Source organism: Lactuca serriola, chromosome 7 (genome assembly GCF_051521515.1).
Source record: "Lactuca serriola cultivar US96UC23 chromosome 7, Lser_US96UC23_V15, whole genome shotgun sequence".
Lineage (NCBI taxonomy): Eukaryota > Viridiplantae > Streptophyta > Magnoliopsida > Asterales > Asteraceae > Lactuca > Lactuca serriola.
In genome coordinates this window covers 148,638,063-148,647,307 of record NC_136414.1, presented here as the reverse complement: position 1 = coordinate 148,647,307, position 9,245 = coordinate 148,638,063, and the positions used below count along the sequence as shown (strand labels likewise).

Here is a 9,245-nt window from a genome sequence, read left to right as displayed (position 1 = left end):
CCGAAACCACTCTTACCCTCCCTCTTCTTCTTGTATTTTGAAGTATGCTGAAGAATTAGTGCTTAAAATTACTTCTCTTTTTAGTTCTTATTTGAGTTAAGCACTTAAAGGCTTAAGAAGTACTTTATACAAGAATGAACTAACATTCCAAGCACCTTAATCTCGATGGTAGATATTTGTAGATAAAATCATACTCTTTGATTTTTTTATCTTCATCAATACCCCGAAACCAAATGGGTTCAAAGGCTCCAAAGGTTGTCATTCTAAAACAAGTTATGGTTGATTTCTTATGCAATGGATTATTTAGTTTGTTACCAAATTCTAATATTACTAGTTGTCTTGTTTCGATTTCCTAGTGTTTATTGATTTATGAATTACTATAAAAATGATCATGCAACAAGTGAGCACTAAATTGATTTTAATATTTTCGGACTATGAATGACAAGATCTAATGATTTTCTTATCTATGATCAAGACAATAACTCAAACACATAACATGGTTATTTAATGCTCTCTAACGCCATCCAAGTAACTAATTATTATCACCAAACCTTAGGATTTTTTTGGTCTCTAAGTCTAATTATTTAATGATCATAAATAGCTAAATATCAAGTTCATGCAATAGGAATGGTAATCTAACTACACATAATTTGCAAATTAGTGATAAAAATCTGAACTCTAATATGCCAGGTTGTTAATCTATCAAACACAAGTAAAAAACCAACATAAATAAATCCATATAAATCAAAATCAAAGCATAATATAAATGTTCGTTTATCCTAAACAAAAGTAAAGGGTTATTAGCCCATAACTAAATTAGAAACACAATAAAAAACGAAGTAAACTTTGAAAATCATGATTGAAATAAAGCAAATTGAATGATTAATTGTGTTTATGCTCTCGATCTCTTCGAATATTATTCTTCAATCAATATCTGGCTTCCTTAGGGTTTTTAGGGAGTTTTTGGTCATCTAAAGTCGTAAATCTATGCAACTCTCTCCAAAATTTGACATCACAATCAAATTTATAAGATTGCCTAAAATAGGTCACCACGTCGTGGCGTCTTATTTTTATACATGCCCTCTAAGCTTTCCTTGCAGATCATTGGAACCTTCTATTGGTTGACACGTCACCACATTGTGGTATACATATGACCACGACGTGGCAGCCACTTTGTGCACATTTTCTTCTCATTGATGATCTCTTCAAGTCATTAGCCTCCGACCTTGCATTTTGCTCCATTTTCCTTGAGAATGTCTTCGCCACTACAAAAATGAAATATAAACAAATTAATTATTATTGTCTCGGTAGTGTGAAAGTGATAATGTGATGGTGATCTTGGCGATGTCTGAAAAGTGTGAAGGAGGTTGCCTCCTGAGAGGGTCAAAGAGGATGACGTTGGGTCTCGTCCCCTATGTGGATATGCCCTATATTTTGATATCAAAAGGAATACGCGAGAAAGTGTAGAGGAGGGAGAAGAGAGTAGGGGTGAGGGTAATTACATTTTCTTCTTGCTCACGTTTAGGCAACTTTATTTTTTTATACACATGTGACCATTTAAAAAGTTAAATGGTCAAATGTGTATAAAAAAAAAGTTGTCTAAATGTGAACAATTTTTTTACAAATTTCTTAAGACTTTTTATAATTTCTTACAACACCTTTATGATATTTTTTTTTTATGTTTGTCTAATACAAAGTTTTAAACTTTGCTTTTATATATATATATATATATATATATATATATATATATATATATATATATATATATATATATATATATATATATATATAAACTTTTTTTATACTTTCATATAATTTTAATACAAGTGCTTTTAAACCAATTATTTTATAAATGTTTTAAATTTTTCTTACAAGTTTTTAACTTTTTTTAGTTTATATTTTCATACAATTTTTTTGTAACTTTCATACAATTATTTCTAAACTTTCTTTTACAACATTTTTAAAGTGTTTTACAGATTTTGTATGACAATAAATATTTTTTTATAACATTTTAAAATACTTTCGTATAATTTTAATACAAGTGATTTTAAACCAATTATTTAATTTTATTGTTAGATACTATTTATTTTAAAAATATGTATATGCTTAAAAACAAAAAAAAAAAATTATAAGAGGTTATATTTAAGTATTTCACAAAATAAAAACATATTTATTAATTAAAAAAATAAAGTTTAGAATTAATCAATATTTAATTAATATTTATGAAATTATGAATATTTTAAAAATAACGTTAGAAAAAAATAATACAAACAAATATAAAAAATAAAATCGTATTAAAAATAAGGAAAATAACTTATCAGAGTAATTAAATTTTGGTTTTGTTGACATATTGACAAATTCTTTATTTTTGTATACATTTAACCATATAACTTGTTATATGTGTTCACGTATTACCACTAAATGTGTATAAAAATAAAGAAGTTAAGTGGTCAAATGTAAACATATATATAACAAATTAAATGATTAAATTATATATAAAAATATAAAAATGAAAAAAATTTGTGATATATATGAATAAAACCATAAAGATCCATAAAGATCCCGTAAGTCATTTTCACGATAATTTATGTAGTTTTATCTTGTATTTATTTCACGTTATGAAATTTATAACTAAGATCTTGAAAATATTCGTACGAATCTTTATTCCATACTAATGTAGTTAAAAAAATCATTGTCAGAAATCGGATGCCCTCTTCACTGGTTTTGCTTAATTTATTCATACAATTATCAGTTGTTTCGTGTATAAAAATATCATTAATTATTTAATATATATTATTTGTTTCTGATGCAGACATATTATAAAATTATTCAAATCTGGAAGATGAACTTTCGTGGAAGCTGCTCGATTATGTGAAGACAGCCGATGTCTATGGTCTTCCCAAATTGCTCGGGTGTTATCCGTTTACCTCATTTTTCTTCTCGTGTCCTCCGTCCCACATCATTTTCTAAAATTCAATCTTCAGAATAATACTTTCTTTTTGGTAATTTCAAATGCTAAGATTGTAATCTATAACATTGCTTTAGCTTCGTATAATCTAGTTCACAGAAAAAAGTCGTCGGCTTTAATGAGGTAAGATTTTCTTTATGGATCACATACTTTTCAAAATTCTGATCATCTTGAATGGATTCAGTTCATATCGCATCAATGCTAAATCAATATGGTTTTAACCTCTAATCCAACTGCTAATTTCTTGTTGGGTTTGATGAATTGATGCTAAATCGATTGCTGTTGTTTCAATCCATTTCTCCCCAAACAAACACCTACGATTACTGTGATATCCAAACACAAAGTTCATCACATTGTAGATGGGTAGCGACGATGTGAACGAAGAGGAAACCGAAGCAACATCACCCACTCGCGATCATCACCTTCTGAGGCGCCCCTTTCGAACTCGTTACCCTGGTCAGGTTAGACTAAAAGCATACATCTTCGACGGATTTGGTGAATACTGTGATAAAGATTGGGATTTAATCGAAGGAAATGGCAAAAAATTCTGTTGGTATCATGTCGAACTTCCGAAAGGGAATCAAAAGCTTTCTCAATCAGCACAATACCTAATCGATGTTCTTTGTCCACCATTAAAGCTTCAAGACATTCTTTCTTTAGTTAGCAATGGACCCTATTGTGCGCATGTTGATGGAGCTCTTGTATTTAGGGTTAATTCACCTGGTCCAGCTTCTAGCAAGTTTACATTTCGATTAGCTGCTAGAATTACAGAGAATTCGGTTATTACTGTGTCATTGGGTCGGGTACCCAGATTGGGGTTTTCACCCGTGGGTCAATCTTTGCTTACTGAGATTCCAAGTGTTGAAAGTCCGAGCCCTAAATTTGGTGATGAAATGGTGGATAGAGGTGGGATTGTGATTAAGGAACATGTTCTTGACTTTTTGTTGACTATGAATCATTCAGAGGAGGCTGATAATCCTGTTCCTAGATCTGTATCGAATCTTGTTGTTCATGTTATTGATACACATGTGGATCATCTTGAAGATGTTGTTACTAAACTTGAGATTGGGCTGGATTCTGTTGAACTTGATTTGGATAAAGGTAAAATCGAATCTTGAATCATTGATACAAAACCAATTGGATAAACAATTTTTTTTTTTTTTAGTTATGGTTAATCAAGGAATTTTTGATTTTTAGGTGGTTTTTCTTTGAAGAAGCAATTGTTGAATGATAGACGATTTCCAAAAATGCTTCTAGATTTGCAACGCCTCTTGCAGGTAGTTCGCATTCTTTGATTCTTTCCATTATAGAAACTTTGACTTTGGAAAGTCAACTTGTAACATGAATATAGAAGAATTTTTTTTTTCTTGAAACTTGTTTATGGAAAAAAAATCCTTCTATTACAATTTTGTACTTTCAATTTGTTACATTGTTGTAATTGGGTATAATTTTCAAAGCACAATGTTGCAAAAGGAAGAAATGAACGCAATATTAAATAACAAAATAATTTAATTCTTTCCATAACATTCTAAAATCTCGTATCCTTCAATGAATATAGGTGATTGCACATGGGGAACAAGTGTTCCCAAGAGTGAAAGAAAAGTGTTCAACAAAAAGTTGGTTTGCAAATGAAGATATCAATTCACTTGAAGAGTTAATTGGGCGACTCAGAAGACTAAAAGACAATGTTGGCTTCATAAGCAACCGAGTCAAAGCTGTCCAGGCTGGACTTGACAGCTGGCAGGCCGAACAAATCAACAGAAAACTATATTGTCTCTCTTTCCTCTCAATCATCTTCCTTCCTCTATCCATCATCACAGGAGGTTAGATTCTTCAATGAGTCACCATTTTAGTATAAAAATTGTATCTTTTTGTTCCACGGATAATTATTTTCGAGAAAAGTTCATAAAAATTGTATCTTTTTGTTCACCCTATAAATATTTTCAAGAAAAGTTTATAAAAATTGTATCTTTTTGTTCCCTCACTAATTTTTCCAAGAACACTTCCTACAAATTGAATCTTTTTGTTCCCCGTTTATTATTTTCAAGAGAAATTCATAAAAATTGTATCTTTTTGTTCCCCCATTAAATATTTTCAAGAGAAATTCATAAAAAATGTATCTTTTTGTTCCCCCATTAATTATTTTCAAGAAAAAGTTCATAAAAACTGTATCTTTTTGTTCACTCAATAATTATTCTCAAAAAAAGTGATTATTTTCAAGAAAAGTTTGAAAAGTTCATAAAAACTGTATCTTTTTGTTCCCGTATTAATTATTTTTGTAAAATGATCATTGATGGTATGAAATTTTCTTGACAGTGTTTGGAATGAATGTGGGAGGTGTACCTTGGACACAACAAAAAGATCCGAAGCTGAAAATCGGGTTTAGAAATGTCATGTTGCTTTGTGTGGCTACATTAGTTTTTGTGCTTTTATGTTTCTTGTTTCCATTTTTATATAGCCGATTAATGGTATGGAGAAGACAAAGAGCATTAAAAAGAAATTGGTCTTTTAATCGGAGATCTTTCCATAGAAGAACCATGGGAGGTGGAGAAAGAGGAGGTTACCTTCGACTTTGAAGCCAATCAAGCAGAATCGAATTTGTTTTTGATTTAATTTGTTCTAAAGTTTCTTTGTATCATCACAATTTTTTAGCAATAGTTAATTGGTCGTGTACGAAATAACTTTTATCCATAAATCCTACTTAAATTTATACAAAAGCTTAATTAGAACTTGCTTTCGAGTACTTGGGTATTCTCATTTGTGTTATATGATAGAAATATTGCAAAAGCTCACTGATTTTTGTATGCATGTGGTGATCTTATCATGAGCTCTTTTCTTACCTATCTTCGTTCATGAATCTAACCATTGCACTTAATTCTATCACATGTAACAAGAGTTTACCTTTTAGATTGACACAAAACTATTTGTTTCCCACACGATGCGTACAAGATCATCCCCATTAGGTTTCTAAAAAACCATTGTTATCTGCTATTAACAAGAATCGATGGCTCTAATATACAACTGTCAAATCATAAAACATTTGTTGTATTCTTTAACAAAATAGATAATCAAACAAATAATTGCGGAAACATTTAATTGGGATTTTCTCCTTTTTATAACCTTGAATTCTACTGAGTATGCATACCATACGAATTCGTCCTAGTTAGTGTGTTCAATAAAAGTAGAGTACAATGTTGGTATTTTGTGTAGTTTCCTTGGTCTACAAGTTGCGCTATATGTAATGTTCATACATTTTTCTTATGAAATTCCGCAAAAGTGTAGCAAGACATGAAATTATGATTGAACCGTGGACAATATAGCACCCTTGAGGAGTCTAGAAAACAAGAACCCAAGTTGTGTAAGATTTCGACCAAAAGAAAGATGTTGAATCTATTAATCACCAATTATCTATTAAATTAATAATAAAATAATAAATTAACCAAATTATTCTAATTATTTATCGACTATCAATAAATATAAATTAATTTCCTTAATTATTTATTTAGTTTTGTTATTACATTACATCTTGGGTCTTATAACTCATGCAAGCCCATATGATCAATTTGTGTTACCAATATGTTGTGTAGTGAACATATATCCAACAATTTTTATGTATACAACGGGGTGTATATATATATATATATATATATATATATATATATATATATATATATATATATATATATATATATATATATATATATATATATATACACACCGTTGTATACATAAAAATTGTTGGATATATATATAGGAGTATGATCAAATGAGAACACTAAAAAGGTTGAAAACGCGAGAACAAATCGGGACCATTTAAATACTTAAATGTAAGGTCATTATTGAAAGGGGGATTTATGAAAAATTCTTAAACTGTTGGCATTAAAATGTAACTTTTAAATGGTTAGAAGGACATAACAGAAATTTCAACTTTACTATCTCCTATAATTTTTCACCCGTTCATATATTTTCTTTAATCTATCGTGTATATATTTTCACCTCTTCTTTTTAGGGTTTCATAAAACTCACGCCATCATCGATCTGGGCATCACCTACAACCCACCACGAAGATCAGTTCCCATCATCATTGGTCTCGGTAGGTGCACAAGGGATGCTCAAGCAGTTTTTGGCCGTTTCTCCTTCGATTCCGATAGCATATGCGAAGGGGAGGAGAACATTTTGCTCGATAGAACAGCTCCGGTGAGGGTTTTCGCCGTGGTGCTCGATAGAAGAAGAGGAAGGTGCGAGGGGACGAAGAAACAGGCAGTAACAACGATCTATCAACAGAAATCGATGGGTCACGACAGGGGCAGTTCATCGGGTAACGCTTCTTTTTCTTTTACTTTTAATTTGACTGTAAATCAGTGGGGCTTAATGATGGGTGTTTAGGTTTGATTTTCCAACAGAAACCGATGGGTTTATATTACTAGATATAGATTGGTGTTTTATTTGCTGGAAGTTGATATGAAGAAGATGAAGCAATAATCCTAATGGTTGTATTTCTTGTTTGCAGGAAGTCACGAGAACAAAACAAAATTTGTTCTTGACTGCAACTTGATAGGAAGGAAGAAGAAGGGTAAAAACGGGTTTGGTTTTTGTTTTGGTTGATTCATTTGAAAAGAACTAGGAAAAAGAAAACGAGGGTAATAGATGTGAATCAGTATTACAGATTGATTAATTGTTAATGATTAGAACTATGTTTTTTAGATAAAGTTTCAGTGGTAATCTTATATGAATACATTGTCAAATGTCTCATTTGTAGTTAAACATCAATGAATAGAAGTATATTATAATTATATGATTTCATATCTTAATGATTTATATTTTGAACAGGTGTAATTTAAAGCTTGATGTTTCTAATAAGGATAACCTAAGCATGGAAATTAATAGCAGGATCAAGGGCGTCCCTCTTCGTTTATATATGTATGATAGCAGCAAGAAAATATGAAGAAAAAAACAATGTTGTAGTAATTCATCTATGATTCACATTATAATCTTATATGAATATAACTACTGAAAATATAGGAATTTAGATGTTTTTTGTATCCTTGTAAATTTATTCATATATGATTAGAGTTGTATTCATTTATGATTGTAATAAAAGGCGTATTCATTTGCAACAAAATGATGAATTCTTAAACATTTTTTGATATCAATTCATGAACAAAAAAAAAAGACAAATCCAGTCGTGACATTTTCAGTTATGAATATGACACAATTTGACAAAATTAAATTACAAAATTAGTTAACTGTTATATATTTTTAATCGATTGTATACTCAATAAATTAGTTTGATATTTATTCATTTATGGACAATAATCACGTAAAGCAAAATAAAATCATTTTAAATTGATAACTTTTTTCTCTTTCATTAATGATATAAAGAAATCTTCAAAAAAATTTATTTTTTTTGGTAACAGTCAATTAGAATCCCAAACATTTAGGAAAATATCATTTAATTAAAAGACAAGTTTACCTATATGCCCTTATTTATTGATTGGTTCAGAACTATTCTCGCGTTTTCAACCTTTTAGGTGTTCTCATTTGATCATTTCCCTATATATATATATATATATATATATATATATATATATATATATGTGTGTGTGTGTGTGTGTGTGTGCTTGTAGATGTATAAATAGTTAAATACATATGAAAAAGTATTTATATGTATAAAAATATTTGTACATGCTTTTCTATGTATAAAATGGTTCTTAAACTTCTATAGTGTATAAAAACACTACTCTGAAAAATAATGAAATGATTGTTTGTCTTAATGTTTAGCGAACTTTACACTGTGTGCAGAGTCGTGAGTTTGAGTCTTAAAGGCTTAATCTGGTATCCTTTTACAAATCTGGTACCCCTTTTACAAGTGAAAAAAATTACAAGGTCCTAAATTTATAACCAAATTTTTCATTTTAAAAAACATTAGTAGAATACACAAACCATTTTTCATAAAAGTTAATGTATCAAATTGTTTCATCATCACTAAACCATATCATCAAAGTGATCAAAATGATAATAAAAGCAACGAAAGTCAAAAAACATAAATCATGAGTGATGCGCGTACGGTACAATCAAGTTGAAAAACATTAATCCACAATTGTAAGCATAAAGTTAAGTGATTTTTTCCAAGATACCACATACAACAATATACATACAATGCATACAAACAAATGGCTTGCAACGTATTGTTGTTCCTCCATTAACAGTTGACTCATAACCTGTCGTCCTTCCGTCATTAACCCTCCGAACATACACACAGTTGACTCGCAACCTA

The 9,245-nt window shown here is 29.8% G+C and overlaps 1 protein-coding gene across 2 annotated transcripts; it reads left to right on the top strand.

Annotated features, from left to right (window-relative positions):
- The first annotated feature begins 2,819 nt into the window (after nucleotides 1-2,819).
- On the top strand, nucleotides 2,820-5,711 carry LOC145061913 (uncharacterized). Of its 2 annotated transcripts, none has more exons than XM_079009502.1 (5): nucleotides 2,820-3,091; nucleotides 3,328-4,069; nucleotides 4,166-4,245; nucleotides 4,527-4,791; nucleotides 5,285-5,711. In XM_079009502.1, the coding sequence occupies exons 2-5, from the start codon at nucleotides 3,328-3,330 to the stop codon at nucleotides 5,542-5,544; spliced, it is 1,347 nt and encodes a 448-aa protein (XP_078865628.1). In that variant the 5' UTR covers nucleotides 2,820-3,091; the 3' UTR covers nucleotides 5,545-5,711. The 2 variants fall into 2 exon arrangements, with proteins under 2 accessions (XP_078865628.1, XP_078865627.1); XM_079009501.1 differs by having other exon boundaries at nucleotides 3,313-4,069.
- Nucleotides 5,712-9,245: the final 3,534 nt, after the last annotated feature.

Bases quoted from the DNA above. Each gene is read 5' to 3' on its own strand.
- LOC145061913 (XM_079009502.1), top strand. From the start codon at position 3,328: ATGGGTAGCGACGATGTGAACGAAGAGGAAACCGAAGCAACATCACCC. The intron at 4,070-4,165 runs GTAAAATCGAAT...TTTGATTTTTAG, and splicing joins TGAACTTGATTTGGATAAAG to GTGGTTTTTCTTTGAAGAAG. The intron at 4,246-4,526 runs GTAGTTCGCATT...CAATGAATATAG, and splicing joins ATTTGCAACGCCTCTTGCAG to GTGATTGCACATGGGGAACA.